At 38.7% G+C, this 16,279-nt stretch overlaps 2 protein-coding genes across 8 annotated transcripts in view; both read left to right on the top strand.

Moving 5' to 3' along the window:
* Positions 1 to 2,543, top strand: part of pdha1b (pyruvate dehydrogenase E1 subunit alpha 1b) — a 37,980-nt gene extending 35,437 nt beyond the window's left edge. For all 6 annotated transcript variants that reach the window (XM_061921365.1, XM_061921368.1, XM_061921367.1 and 3 more), the window contains 2 exons: positions 1,691 to 1,799; positions 1,862 to 2,543. In XM_061921365.1, the coding sequence (XP_061777349.1) occupies positions 1,691 to 1,799; positions 1,862 to 2,026 (274 nt within the window). In that variant the 3' untranslated portion in view covers positions 2,027 to 2,543. The remainder of the gene's footprint in view (positions 1 to 1,690; positions 1,800 to 1,861) is intronic.
* A 7,488-nt stretch (positions 2,544 to 10,031) lies between these two features.
* Positions 10,032 to 16,279, top strand: part of rps6ka3b (ribosomal protein S6 kinase, polypeptide 3b) — a 93,735-nt gene continuing 87,487 nt past the window's right edge. Inside the window, exon 1 of one of the 2 annotated variants that reach the window (XM_061921356.1) lies at positions 10,032 to 10,456. In XM_061921356.1, the coding sequence (XP_061777340.1) occupies positions 10,394 to 10,456 (63 nt within the window). In that variant the 5' untranslated portion in view covers positions 10,032 to 10,393. The remainder of the gene's footprint in view (positions 10,457 to 16,279) is intronic. The other variant, XM_061921360.1, reaches the window with a different exon arrangement.

Genomic DNA, 16,279 nt, shown 5'->3' with positions numbered 1-16,279 from the left:
GGAGGAGTATAATTCACCAACTCGAGTAGTTCATATATATGTATGTACGTGTGTGTGTATATAAATGTATGAAATACTTGACTTTCAGTGAATTCTAGCTATATATATTTTAATATATATATATATATATATATATATATAAATAAAAGAAATAGTTTAATTTCCGACGGCACCTATCAAATACACAGTATTATCGTAGTGGTTTGTGCAGCCCTTTGAGACACTAGTGATTTAGGGCTATATAAGTAAACATTGATTGATTGATTGATTAAAAACACAGTTGTTCTAACTGTACTGTGCTTGCTGGTTACTTAAAAAAAACAACACTTACCTTTCACTATTTCAGTATTCTTTGTTCTGCCATTTGCGTACTGGCCTTCACGGATTTGTTGTAGACATCCGCAAATGAGAACGGCATGTTGCTTCCAGCTATCAGCATAGCCATCTTTATCTCAGCATAATATACACCATCGGGTCTCCATTTTGCGAGGTGGACCAAAATACTGGGTTGTGAAGAATGCTGCGCTGCGGACGCTTTGTGCTTTGCTGACCGTTCATGGCTGAATATATCCGTTCGGCCACCGCATGTTCAATGGAGAAGTCTGTTATACAAAATTTACAGGCAACATACCCCTTCCTCTTCGAACTCTCCGGGATAAACTGAAATTCTTGTTTCCATTCGTTATGGAACTTGAAAGCGTATTTCTTCATTTGTAATATATTGGGTTAGAGTCAATAACCAGGCGACGTGATGAAGTTACGTCTCTTTACTGTGGGCTTCAGAACAGACTCCCTAATGCATATGTTCCTTAACTGCACTTAAATGTAGAATATATTTATATTATTCATATGTTATACATTATATATATTATTTATTATTATCATTGTTTATTGTGAGCGAACTGTGATGCTGAATATCCCCCAGGGATCAATAAAGTACATTCTTTCCTATGTACACTAGATGGCAGTATTGTCCTGTTTGAGAGGGTCACAAGATTGCTGAGTCAGGTTCTCATGGAGTTGGAGGGGGCGTGGCCTCCAGCTCCGCCTGAATTTCGGGAGATTTTCGGGAGTCTCCTGTAAAATCCGGGCAGGTTGGCAAGTGTGTCTGTTATTTCTATTCAAGCAAAGTTGTATAGTAATTAATATTTAAATATTACCAGACCAAATTACTATTTGAAAGTAGCCCCTTTTGTTATACTTTGTCATTTATTGTATTTATACAGTCCTGCACATTAGTTCCTGCCTGTCGTTTCCGTTGACCCACATAGGGAATGGACGAGGGTTGGGAAAGAAAGGTGTCCCTTTTTTTTAAAAAAAAAACAAGCTGCCATACTGTTTAGGTGACTTTTCCTGTTTTATTCCTTATTCTTAATTTTTACTTTCTTTTCTGACTCCATGCAAAGAATCAACATCCAAATGTCAGTTAATACTGTTACCTGATTGGCTGTTAGCCTGGTCAGTCATTTCCTGCCTTGCTGGGTTACTTAAAGCATGAGTGCCTTTCTTTCAAGCAACCAACCTTCCTTAGCAACTTCCATTTTTTTTTTCCTCGCCAAAGAAAAAAAAATCTCCAAATTTTCTATCTGAACGCATTTTTTTACTATCAGTTATGTATCAATTTGCTATGGTTTTGTCTCCCAACCCTATGTGAACCCCAATTCGGCTTTTATGTTGCAACTGTGTGTAGCTACCGCTCCCGGGAGGAGATCAAGGAAGTGCGCGTTAAGAACGACCCCATCGCCATGTTGAAGGAGAGGATGCTGGAACACAATATGGCGTCTGTCGAAGAACTGAAAGTAAGAATGTGAGTTTCTTTGCCCCCCGCACACCTGATCCCACGCTGCCGTCCGTGCTTCAGGTAATGGACGTGGCCATCAGGAAGGAGGTGGAGGAGGCCGCCTTGTTTGCCACGTCTGAGCCCGAGCCGCCGCTGGACGAGCTTTGCAACCACATGTTCAAAGGCAACGCGCCCCTGGAAGTGCGTGGGACCAACCCCTGGTCTAAGCTCACGTCCGTAAGCTAGTCCGGTAGCTGGGCCCGCAGCCTGGGACTGGATCCCTCTTGACGCTAAAACGAGGCCCTGAAGAGTCTGAGAACTTTGCAGCATTCAGCACCTTCCCAAGCCTGGAATTGGACCCGTGACACTTTTTATAGATGTATTTATTAATAATATATTCAACCTTTTACTGAAACAGCTTATGGCTTTTATCAGTCATTGTATTTATGTAAAGATTCTCTACGGTATTTTATTTTTGTTACATCCTCGTAGCAATCAAGCACTTTGGTTTACAGGTAGTTTGTCTTTTTTTTAACAGAAAAGTAGGAATTTAACAGTTGTATGTTGGATGCCAACTGACTCAATATATGTGCTCAAAAACGTGATATTCTATCAACCGCCGCTAGGTGTCTCTGCAGAGCTAGACGTGTAATGGTAATGAAATGCAGCCATGGCAACAAAACATGTTTTATGTGTTTGTGTTGGTAAAAAAAAAAAAAAAGCCTGATACTATTTCACAAGTTTCAGTAGGAGGAGCATCAAAGGCCATTCACTTCAATGCAAACATGCTCAGGCTGTAAATTTGCATAGAGTTCACTTAAAACTGCACTTTGATTAGGACAATAATGACATAATGGGACAGCAATTTCTAGTACATGCGGAAGCAATACAACAACAGTATTAATGTAATTATTCATCTCCTTAGTACATTATATTTTTACTCCACTATTTACATATTCTCTCCACTGGGTTATTTTAAATTGTTCTAATTGCACATTTTATTTTCCCCTCATCCATGCACAAGCTATTCTTTCTTTTTTTTAAAAATGTATTTTCCACTTATTTTTCCCTTTTTTATTACCGTCACGGCGTGAGTTGAAACAAATGATCAGAAGATAACATTAAAAGGTTTGAGGAAGCCTGTTTCCGCTACAAAAGTAAAACCCCGTGATTGAGATAAGGTTCATATTTTGAGACAAAAACTCATAATTACATCGTCATAATTATGTAATAAATTTAAATTATGAGCCAAGTACTCTAAATAACGGATTAAAAAAAAAACGAGATGAGCTAAAAATTCTTAATGACTTGAGACCTTATTTCATAATATAGACTTCATCTCATAGTTTGGATTTTGGGGTATTTTTAGTGGCGGAAATGGGCATCCATATACCTTATTTTTCGGAGTATAAGTCGCACCTTCCGAAAATATATAATAAAGAAGGAAAAAAACATATATGTCGCAATTTTGGGGGAAATTTATTTGATAAAACCCAACACCAAGAATAGAAATTTGAAAGGCAATTTAAAATAAATAAAGAATAGTGAACAACAGGCTGAATAAGTGTATGTTATATGAGGCATAAATAACCAAGTGAGAAGGTGCCTGGTATGTTAACGTAACATATTATGGTAAGAGTCATTCAAATAACTATAACATATAGAACATGCTATACCTTTACCAAACAATCTGTCACTCCTAATCCATAAATCCCATGAAATCTTATACGTCTAGTCTCTTACGTGAATGAGCTAAATAATATTTGATATTTTACGGTAATGTGTTAATAATTTCACACATAAGTCGCTCCCGAGTATAAATCGCACCCCCGGCCAAACTATGAAAAAAAACTGCAACCTTTAGTCCGAAAAATACAGTAAAAGTCAAATTGTGACTTTTTATCTTATACAGTGGGGCAAAAAAGTATTTAGTCAGCCAGCGATTGTGCAAGTTCTCCCACTTAAAATGATGACAGAGGTCTGTAATTTTCATCATAGGTACACTTCAACCATTCAAAGCTCTCACTGATGGAAGGAGGTTTTGGCTCAAAATCTCACGATACATGGCCCCATTCATTCTTTCATTAACACGGATCAATCGTCCTGTCCCCTTAGCAGAAAAACAGCCCCAAAGCATGATGTTTCCACCCCCATGCTTCACAGTAGTTATGGTGTTCTTGGGATGCAACTCAGTATTCTTCTTCCTCCAAACAAGACCAGTTGACTTTATACCAAAATGGATACATGGATGATACAGCAGAGGATTGTCATGTTGTCAGATGAAACCAAAATAGAACTTTTTCGTATAAACTCAACTGGTCGTGTTTGGAGGAAGTAGAATACTGAGTTGCATCCCAAGAACACCATACCTACTGTGAAGCATGGGGGTGGAAACATCATGCTTTGGGGCTGTTTTTCTGCTAAGGGGACAGGACGATTGATCCGTGTTAAGGAAAGAATGAATGGGGCCATGTATCGTGAGATTTTGAGCCAAAACCTCCTTCCATCAGTGAGAGCTTTGAATGGTTGACCAAATACTTATTTTCCACCATAATTTACAAATAAATTCTTTAAAATTCATACATTGTGAATTCCTGGATTTTTTTTTTTCACATTCTGTCTCTCACAGTTGAAGTGTACCTATGATGAAAATTACAGACCTCTGTCATCATTTTAAGTGGGAGAACTTGCACAATTGCTGGCTGACTAAATCATTTTTTGCCCCACTGTATGTATGAATGTTGATTTCACAATTACAACTTTTAATCACATAATTTCCCCCTTATCATTTGGAATTTTTATCTAGTTGCAATTATGACTTACCATTGATGTATTTTTTTTTTTTGTGATGGAAAAAGGCTTCCATATGGAAGTCTTCATTAAAAGTTAAATTAGAACTTTTTAATCTCATAATTTCGACAGGTTTTCTCATAGTTATGACGTATTATCTCAGGTGTTAGATTCAAGGCCTGGGGGCCAAATGTGGCCCATCACATCATTCTGTTGCCCTGTAAATCAGTTTATGTGATGTATGTAATCATCACATCATTTTATTGTGGCCTGCTAAATCATTTTATTTGATACGCCACTTCATTTATTGTGGCCTACTAAATAATTTTATGTGATGCACCACATAATTTCATATTAGTGCCTCATCCTTCTAACGTTGCCCACCAAATAATTTAATGTGATGCGCCATATCATTTTATTGTGGCCTACCTAATCTTTTAATGTGATGCAGCACATCATTTTATGTAAGTGCCTCATCATTCTGATGTTGCCTGACTAATCATTCTATATGCTGCGCCACATCATTTAATCTAATCGCCACATTTTATTATGGCTTACTAAATCATTCTATATGCTGCGCCACATCATTTAATCTAATCGCCACATTTTATTATGGCTTACTAAATCATTTTATGTGATGCGCCACATCATTTTATGTAATCGCCACATTTTATTTTGGCCCGCTAAATTATTTTATTTGATGCGCTAAATCATTTTATGTGATGCGCCACATCATTATGTAATCACCAAATCATTTTATTGTGGCCTGCTAAATCATTTTATGTGATGTGACACATCATTTTATGTAATCGCTACGTCATTTTATCGTGGCCCACTAAATAATTTTATGTGATGCGCCACATCATTTTGTGTAATTGCCACATCATTTTATGTAATCACATTTTATTGTGGCCTGCTAAATCATTTTGTGATGTGCCACATCATTTAATTGTGGCCTGCTAAATCATTTTATGTGATGTCCCACATCATTTTATGTAATCACATCATTTTACCGTGGCCCGCTAAATCATTTTATGTGATGCGACACATTTTATGTAATCGCCACGTCATTTTATTGTGGCCCACTTAAGTAATTTTATGTGATGCGCCACATCATTTTATGTAATCACCACATTTTATTGTGGCCTGCTAAATCATTTTATTTGATACGCCACTTCATTTATTGTGGCCTACTAAATAATTTTATGTGATGCACCACATAATTTCATATTAGTGCCTCATCCTTCTAACGTTGCCCACCAAATAATTTAATGTGATGCGCCATATCATTTTATTGTGGCCTACCTAATCTTTTAATGTGATGCAGCACATCATTTTATGTAAGTGCCTCATCATTCTGATGTTGCCTGACTAATCATTCTATATGCTGCGCCACATCATTTAATCTAATCGCCACATTTTATTATGGCTTACTAAATCATTCTATATGCTGCGCCACATCATTTAATCTAATCGCCACATTTTATTATGGCTTACTAAATCATTTTATGTGATGCGCCACATCATTTTATGTAATCGCCACATTTTATTTTGGCCCGCTAAATTATTTTATTTGATGCGCTAAATCATTTTATGTGATGCGCCACATCATTATGTAATCACCAAATCATTTTATTGTGGCCTGCTAAATCATTTTATGTGATGTGACACATCATTTTATGTAATCGCTACGTCATTTTATCGTGGCCCACTAAATAATTTTATGTGATGCGCCACATCATTTTGTGTAATTGCCACATCATTTTATGTAATCACATTTTATTGTGGCCTGCTAAATCATTTTGTGATGTGCCACATCATTTAATTGTGGCCTGCTAAATCATTTTATGTGATGTCCCACATCATTTTATGTAATCACATCATTTTACCGTGGCCCGCTAAATCATTTTATGTGATGCGACACATTTTATGTAATCGCCACGTCATTTTATTGTGGCCCACTTAAGTAATTTTATGTGATGCGCCACATCATTTTATGTAATCACCACATTTTATTATGGCTTACTAAATCATTTTATGTGATGCGCCACATCATTTTATGTAATCGCCACATTTTATTTTGGCCCGCTAAATCATTTTATTTGATGCGCTAAATCATTTTATGTGATGCGCCACATCATTATGTAATCACCAAATCATTTTATTGTGGCCTGCTAAATCATTTTATGTGATGTGACACATCATTTTATGTAATCGCTACGTCATTTTATCGTGGCCCACTAAATAATTTTATGTGATGCGCCACATCATTTTGTGTAATGGCCACATCATTTTATGTAATCACCACATTTTATTGTGGCCTGCTAAATCATTTTGTGATGTGCCACATCATTTAATTGTGGCCTGCTAAATCATTTTATGTGATGTCCCACATCATTTTATGTAATCACATCATTTTACCGTGGCCCGCTAAATCATTTTATGTGATGCGACACATTTTATGTAATCGCCACGTCATTTTATTGTGGCCCACTTAAGTAATTTTATGTGATGCGCCACATCATTTTATGTAATCACCACATTTTATTGTGGCCTGCTAAATCATTTTATGTGATGTGCCACATCATTTAATGGTGGCCAGCTAAATCATTGTATGTGATGTGCAACATCATTTTATGTAATCACATCATTTTACTGTGGCCTGTTAAATCATTTTTATGTAATCGCCACATCATTTTATTGTGGCCCACTTAAGCAATTTTGTTATGCGCCACATCATTTTATGTAATCACCACATAATTTTATTGTGGCCTGCTAAATCATTTTATGTGATGTGCCACATCATTTTATCTAATTACCACATCATTTTATGGTAGCCCGCCTAATCTTTTTATGTGTTGCACCACAAAATTTAATGTAAGTGCCTCATCATTCTTATGTTGTTTGACAATTCATTTTATGCGCTGGACCACATCATTTTATGTAATCGCCACATCATTTTATTGTGGCCCGCAGAATCATTTTATATGATGGACCTAATCATTTCATGCAAGTGCCTCATCATTGTGAGGCGCCACATCATTTAATGTGACACATCATTTAACATACTGGCCACAGCATTCTAAATGCCCGCCACATCGATCTAATGTTGCCCGCCAAACCATTATGCGGCCTACAAAAAAGCCCTTTTCTAGTTGGATGTATTTGTTCTTTGAATTTTGACAAAAAAATGCTGCATTTGCGTGTGTTCTACATGTTAATATTATCTGATGTACCAAGCATTTTTCTTTTTGTTATTGAAAAGAAATACATTTCTGCTTGTCATCTTTCAAAGCATCCATCGGTCTGTAAGAAAATAGAATCATCAAAACAGTTGCCTTTGCAAACTGTGTAACAACACTATTATACTTTGATAATATTTATATTTACTGTTACATGTGGCCCTTGGAGGGCCGCCATAATTGCGATCTGGCCCTCATTAAAATGAGTTTGATATGTATTATCTCATCATTTAGACTTTTTATCTCATTTCGACTTTTTTATCTGATCATTTCCATGTTTTTATCTCCTAATTATTACTCACAATTAGGGTATTTTTTATCGGCGGAAACATGTATCCAAACATTTTAGTGTCACATTTTTAATTGTGTCGGCGGTGTTAGTAAACTATACTTGCCAACCATACGTGATTTTCCGGGAGACTCACGAAATTCAGCGCCTCTCCCGAAAACCTCCCGGGACAAATTTTCTCCTGAAATTCAGGCGGAGCTGGAGGCCACGCCCCCTCCAGTTCCATACGGACCTGAGTGACGTGTATAAACAGCGTGTCTGCCCAATGACGTTATAACTGTAGAATGATCTTGGTTTCTTATGTGGGTTTATTGTTAGGCAGTTTCATTAAAGTCTTCACAGCGCGGTAACAACACACAACAACAGCAGTCCGTTTTCGTCTACCGTAAAGCAGTTTGTCTGCCCTAAACCGCAATGTTGTGACACTCTTAAACAGGACAATAATGCCATCTACTGTACATGCATATGGTTAGAAAAGCAAGGATGGACAATTCAACCCTGAACTCAACAATGAGTAGATGAGTGTTGTGTGTGTATATGTGTAAATGAATGAACACTGAAATTCAAGTACTTATTTTATTTATACATACATATATTTATACATATATAAATATACATGTGTAAATAAATGAACACTGAAATTCAAGTATTTCTTATATATATATATATGTATGTATAAATAAAATAAATACTTGAATTTTAGTGTTAATTTATTTACACATATACACACAAATAACACTCATCTACTCATTGTTGAGTATATATATATATATACTCAACAATATGTATGTATAAATAAAATAAATACTAGAATTTTAGTGTTCATTTATTTACACATGTACACACATAATACTCATCTACTCATTGAGTTAAGGGTTGAATTCAAGTATTTCTTTTATTTATTTATATACATATATATGTATGTATGAATAAAATAAATACTTGAATATCAGTGTTCATTAATTTACACATGTACACACACATAACATTCAATCTACTCATTGTTGAGTTAAGGGTTGAATTGTCCATCCTTAAGGCAATTCAAGGATATACGGTATGTGTGTGTGTGTGTATATATATATATATATTTATACACACACACACCGTATTTCCTTGAATTTCCGTAGGGCATATAGTATGGGCCTGCCCTGAATTACTGCCGGGTCAAACTCTCTTCGTAAAATAATTAGCGCATGCTTATTTTTATCGCCTGGTCAAACTCGTGACGTCACGAGTGACACTTCCCCTGTCATCATTTTCAAAAGGGAGGAGGCTGATTTCAATACCGGAAATTTGAAATCACATAAAGGGAAGAGGATTAAGAGTTATTTCAGTAGGATTTAAGGTCCAAGCTTACATCACACTCAAAGTGTTACTGCATGCTTTTGGTAAGTGCCGGAGTGAGAAGAGGTTTTAAAATAATTAGCACATGCTTACTTTTACCGCATGCCTTTGGTAAGCGCAGGAGTGAGAAGAGGATTTAAATTAATTAGCGCCCCCGGCGGCAAGTCAAGGAAATACGGTATATAAAATACTTGACTTGGTGAATCTCAAGGTTGCAAGTATGTAGTAAACACTTGTAGGGAAAACGTTCATAGACATGACGGAGTAGGTTGTCCGAAACAAAACAAAAAAATAAAACATACCATATATTAGCACGAAATGTTACTTTAAAACACGAAGGTGGTTTTTGAATCAGTTAACAGATTTGTTTGAATTCCCCCGGAAGTCTTGTAGCCGCGCCCCTGCTACATTGCTTCCTTTTTTTTCGTGTTTTTGTAAATAAATTATAATTGTGTCTTAAAATGTGTTTGAGAGAAAGGGGGAACAAAAAAAAATCACACAAATGTGTCAATTATGAGAAGTTTTTCGAATCGGTTTCCGCCAGCGTGACGCAGCAGGACAGGTAAGCCGACACCGGCCGCCATATTGGGAAGTCCCGGAAGTGAGGGAGGAGGAGGGGGCGGCACGTCGTCAACTGATAGTCGGATGTTACATGTGGCTCTTCAACCTACGGGGAACAAAAATATATTCCCCGTCACCTTTTCTCATGTTAGACCGTTCGGAGCACGGGGCGGACTCTGCTCCACAGCACACCCGCAGATAGGTGGTGTTCGCCCGCAGCTCGGCGCCAAAGAGACGCGGAACTAACCCGACATTTTGTCAAAGAGGCCAAAAGAGATTTACCGGGCGGCTGGCTGGAGAGTTAGTTCGCTTGAGTACCTGGGAGAGACGGCAGGAATTTGAAAGCCGGCGAAAAAGAGGAGCAGGCGGGCCGGAAGGAAGGACAAGATGCCGCTGGCTCAGCTGGCCGATCCCTGGCAGAAGATGCCGCTGGGGGGGACGCCGGGAGAGGTGAGTCCCTTACTCGTGAAAGTTTGCAAATTGAAAAAAAAAAAAAGTATATCAACAGTAAAGTTGTTTGAGTGACCGTGCAATAATAAGAACAAAAAGGTGAAGATAAAGACAAAGTTATACCTGCCTGCTATATTTACATAAGCGCTTCAAGGTGTGTCACCCACACGGCAACTCTTTTACAAACACCTGGAAATGAATCCAGATTTCTGGCCAAAATAAGTGTCTAAAATAGAGAGAGCCATCCATCCATCCATTTTCTACCGCTTATTCCCTTTCGGGGTCGCGGGGGGGTGCTGGCGCCTATCTCAGCTACAATCGGGCGGAAGGCGGGGTACACCCTGGACAAGTCGCCACCTCATCGCAGGACCAACACAGATAGACAGAATTCACACTCACATTCACACACTAGGGCCAATTTAGTGTTGCCAATCAACCTATCCCCAGGTGCATGTCTTTGGAAGTGGGAGGAAGCCGGAGTACCCGGAGGGAACCCACGCATTCACAGGGAGAACATGCAAACTCCACACAGAAAGATCCCGAGCCTGGATTTGAACCCAGGACTGCAGGAACTTCGTATTGTGAGGCAGACGCACTAACCCCTCTGCCACCGTGAAGCCCGCCGAGAGAGCCATGAAAGCCAAATATTTTTTTTTTTAGACTTATTTTCTAAAAAATGTTGGTCTTACTTAAAAATGCACACATTTAATTGTGCCGAGAGAGCCATGAAAGCCAAATATTTTAAAATGTATTTCCATGAGAGCCATGTCATATTTTTCAACACTGAATACAATTAAATGTGTGCATTTTTAAGTAAGACCAACATTTTTTAGAAAATAAGTCTCTTATTCTTTTTAATAACGTTGTTATTGCTGGCAGTAAGTCGGACAGGTTTCCAGTGACGGTTGGACTCCGCCAAGGCTGTCCTTTGTCACCGATTCTGTTCACAACTTTTATGGACAGAATTTCTAGGCGCAGTCAAGGCGTTGAGGGGATCCGGTTTGGTGGCCACGGGATTAGATCTCTGCTTTTTGCAGATGATGTGGTCCTGATGGCTTCATCTGGCCGGGATCTTCAGCTCTCACTGGATCGGTTCGCAGCCGAGTGTGAAGCAATCGGAATGAGAATCAGCACCTCCAAGTCCGAGTCCATGGTTCTCGCCCGGAAAAGGGTGGAGTGCCATCTCCGGATTTGGGAGGAGACCCTGCCCCAAGTGGAGGAGTTCAAGTACCTAGGAGTCTTGTTCACGAGTGAGGGAAGAGTGGATGGTGAGATCGACAGGCGGATCGGTGCGGCGTCTTCAGTAATGCGGACGTTGTACCGATCCGTTGTGGTGAAGAAGGAGCTGAGCCAGAAGGCAAAGCTCTCAATTTACCGGTCGATCTACGTTCCCATCCTCACCTATGGTCATGAGCTTTGGGTCATGACCGAAAGGACAAGATCACGGGTACAAGCGGCCGAAATGAGTTTCCTCCGCCGGGTGGCGGGTCTCTCCCTTAGAGATAGGGTGAGAAGCTCTGCCATCCGGGAGGAACTCTACGTAAAGCCGCTGCTCCTCCACATGGAGAGGAGCCAGATGAGGTGGTTCGGGCATCTGGTCAGGATGCCACCCGAACGCCTCCCTAGGCAGGTGTTTAGGGCACGTCCAGCTGGTAGGAGGCCACGGGGAAGACCCAGGACACGTTGGGAAGACTATGTCTCCCGGCTGGCCTGGGAACGCCTCGGGATCCCCCGGGAAGAGCTAGACGAAGTGGCTGGGGAAAGGGAAGTCTGGGCTTCCCTGCTTAGGCTGTTGCCCCCGCGACCCGACCTCGGATAAGCGGAAGATGATGGATGGATGTTATTGGAGCAGTACATCTCGGATGGTAGAGTGGCCGTGCCAGAAACTTGAGGGTTCCGGATTCAATCCCCGCCTCCGCCATCCTAGTCACTGCCGTTGTGTCCTTGGGCAAGACACTTTACCCACCTGCTCCCAGTGCCACCCACGCCGGTTTAAATGTAACTTAGATATTGGGTTTCACTATGTAAAGCGCTTCGAGTCACTAGAGAAAAAGCGCTATATAAATTTAATTCACGTCACAATATAATTCACTTATTATAAAGCTAACCAATAATAAATATAAATAAATAAATAAATGGGTTGTACTTGTATAGCGCTTTTCTACCTTCAAGGTACTCAAAGCGCTTTGACACTACTTCCACATTTACACATTCACACACTGATGGAGGGAGATGCCATGCAAGGCGCTCACCAGCACCCATCAGGAGCAAGGGTGAAGTGTCTTGCTAAGGACACAACGGACGTGACGAGGTTGGTACTAGGTGGGATTTGAACCAGGGACCCTCGAGTTGCGCACGGCCGCTCTCCCACTGCGCCACGCCGTCCCTATATATAATACTTACCATTAATGCGACTTCTTGAACAGGTGTGATAGAAAATGGATGGTTGGATTAAAATGCATGAGAATGTCTTGTCTTTTGAACGTTATTTTAAACATTGTGATTACCAGTGGAATTATTCATTACTTATCGTGTTAAGCAATGTCAGCTCAGATTTATCTGAGAGCCAGATGCAGTCATCAAAAGAGCCACATCTGGCTCTAGAGCCATAGGTTCCCTACCCCTGCTCTAACCCAAGGGGTGTCCAAAGTAAGGCCCGATGGGCCATTTCTGGCCCGCAGCACATTCTTAAAGGCCTACTGAAATGAGATTTTCTTATTTAAACGGGGATAGCAGGTCCATTCTATGTGTCATACTTGATCATTTTGCGGTATTGCCATATTTTTTGCTGAAAGGATTTAGTAGAGAACATTGACGTTAAAGTTTGCAACTTTTGGTCGCTAATAAAAAAAGCCTTGCTTGTACCGGAAGTAGCAGACAATGTGCGCGTGACGTCACGGGTCGTAGGGCTCCTCACATCTGAACATTGTTTACAATCATGGCCTCCAGCAGCAAGTGTTATTCGGACCGAGAAAGCGACAATTTCCCCATTAATTTGAGCGAGGATGAAGGATTCGTTGATGAGGAAATTTAGAGTGAAGCACAAAAAACAAAAACAAAAAAAAGTTGACTGCTCCAGGCGGCAGTGGGACAGTTTCAGATGTAATTACACACATTTACTAGGATAATTCTGGAAGATCCCTTATCTGCTTTTTGTTTTAATAGTGTTTTAGTGAGATTGTAAAGTCATACCTGAAAGTCAGTTGGCTGCGGTGAACACAGTGTAATCCACTGATGTCTCCGGTAAGAGCCGACTTAATATCACAACTTCCCCCATCCAGAAACTTGCTGGTAGACGTAGAGAAACATGTTCGCTTGACCGCTCTGTGTTAAAGCTTCACAACAAACAAAGAAACACAGACTGTGTTTCGGTGCTAAAGGCAGCTGCAATCCACCGCTTTCCACCAACAGCATTCTTCTTTATAGTCTCCATTATTAATTGAACAAATTGCAAAAGATTCAGCAACACAGACGTCCAAATTACTGTGTAATTATGCGATGAAAAGAGACGACTTTTAGCCGTGTGTTGTGCTGGGCTAATATGTCCGCTACAACCCGAGACGTCACAAACACGCTTCATCATTCCGCGACGTTTTTAACAAGAAACTCTGTGGGAAATTTAAAATTGTAATTTAGTAAACTAAAAAGGCCGTATTGGCATGTGTTGCAATGTTAATATTTCATCATTGATATATAAACTATCAGACTGCGTGGTCGGGTTTCAGGAGGCCTTTAAAATATTACTACCAAAACATTAAAAGTGGAATAAAAGATGTGTAAATCAACAAGAAAAAGATTAAATGTTGACACTAAAAAGTAGGGATGCACAATGTTTTTTTTTCAAGCCGATATGAATAAGTTCCTGCGTCTCACAAAACAGATGAACCTATTTTATACCTATAATTTTGTTCAACTGTATTTTATGCAATTTAAGCGTCATTTACTCAAATTTTGCATAAAAAAGTGAAAGTTTGCAAAAAAAAAAAGTATGTCAACAGTAAAGTTAGTCCAGTACTGTTTGAGTGACAGTGCAATAATAAGAACAACAAAAAGGTGAAGATAAAGACAATAAAGTCATACCTGCCTGCTGTATTTACATAAGCGCTTCAAGGTGTGTCACCCACACAGCAACTCTTTTACAAACACCTGGAAATGAATCCAGATTTCTGGCCACAATAAGTGTCTAAAATAGGGGTCTCGCCGCCTGACTCTCTAAACCAAGGGTGTCCAAAGTGTGGCCCGGGGGCCATTTGCGGCCCGCAGCTAATGTTTTACCGGCCCGCAGCATTCTAAAAATACTAAAATATATAAACATTTTTAAACGATAAAAAGTGGAATAAAAGAGCAAATTGGTGAAATGCAACAAGAAAAAGTTGCATTGTTGACTCTAATAACCCCCTTATTTAAATAATTTCTCAAAAAATAATAATGAATAAAAATCATCCATCCATCCATCCATCCATTTTCTACCGCTTATTCCCTTTCGGGGTCGCGGGGGGCGCTGGCGCCTATCTCAGCTACAATCGGGCGGAAGGCGGGGTACACCCTGGACAAGTCGCCACCTCATCGCAGTGAATAAAAATCAATGTTGCTATAAATTATTGATTGATTTAAAGACAAAAAGGACATAAATACAACAAACATAAAAACATGAAAAATGTCAAAATTAAAATAAATAAAAATCCATACCAATTTTATACTAATACTATATATACTATATATATTACAATATATATTATCTGAAGCTGAAATATGGATTTAAGTGTTGAATGAAAAATTAAAATAAAATAAAAAAGCATGACCTTTTTATGAGTGGATCCCTAAGGATTTTAGTGGAATTTTATAACTGTCTTTGCTAAAAAAAATAAAAATAAAAAATAAAAAAATAATAATGAATTCAAATCAATTTTGCTATAAATTATTGAGCTATTTATGGATCCAATTACTTCACATTAAATATTTCACCTTGAAAATCTTTTTGGGAAAAATATTGTATATTTTGTATGTTGCCTCAAAAAATAGGGTTTCGACAAAAAGCTCGTAAAAATAAAAAAAAAATAATGAAGTAGAATTAGCAATTCAAGGGTTTTATGAAAAAAATAATATATGACTTATTTTGAACCTTGTTTAAGACTGAAACCCTTCTGGGTCCTTAAGACCTAACTTGAGGGAGCCCCAACAATAATAAAAAAAAAAGTGTATATTGTATTGGTTTTGAAAATGAAAAAATATCAACTTGGCCCCCGTGTGCTTTGATTTTTCAGCTTGCTGCCATCAGTTGAAAAAGTTTGGACACCCCTAATCTAACCCACTTTAAGCGTCCCTTACTCACCTTTTGCACAAAAAAAAAGAGAAAGTTTGCAAATGAAAAAAAAACTATGTCAACAGTAAAGTTAGTCCAGTACTGTTTGAGTGACAGTGCAATAATAAGGTGAAGATAAAGACGCTAATATAAAGTCATACCTGCCTGCTATATTTACATAAGTGCTTCAATTGGCTTTTTTTTTTTACCAGAAAATGTTAAAACACATTAAACATACATTTATTATTGAAATAAAAGAACACATTTTGGCTTTAAATAAAATAATCAACATACCAGACAACTTCTCTTCTAGTACTAGGTGAGTAATTAGTCTGTCAAAATAACACAATTCCATTGTGTTATTTTGTCACAATTACGAGGGACAATCGGTGGAAAATAATTATTAATCTACTTGTTCATTTACTGTTAATATCTGCTTACTTTTTGTTTTAACGTGTTCTATCTACACTTCTGCTAAATCCGGGGTGTCCAAAGTGCAGCCCGGGGGCCATTTTTTAACG

The sequence above is a fragment of the Nerophis ophidion genome, linkage group LG15, assembly GCF_033978795.1.
Source record: "Nerophis ophidion isolate RoL-2023_Sa linkage group LG15, RoL_Noph_v1.0, whole genome shotgun sequence".
In the NCBI taxonomy this organism is placed as follows: Eukaryota; Metazoa; Chordata; class Actinopteri; order Syngnathiformes; family Syngnathidae; genus Nerophis; species Nerophis ophidion.
Note: the sequence above shows the minus strand (reverse complement) of the source record. Positions and strands in the feature narration are given on the sequence as shown.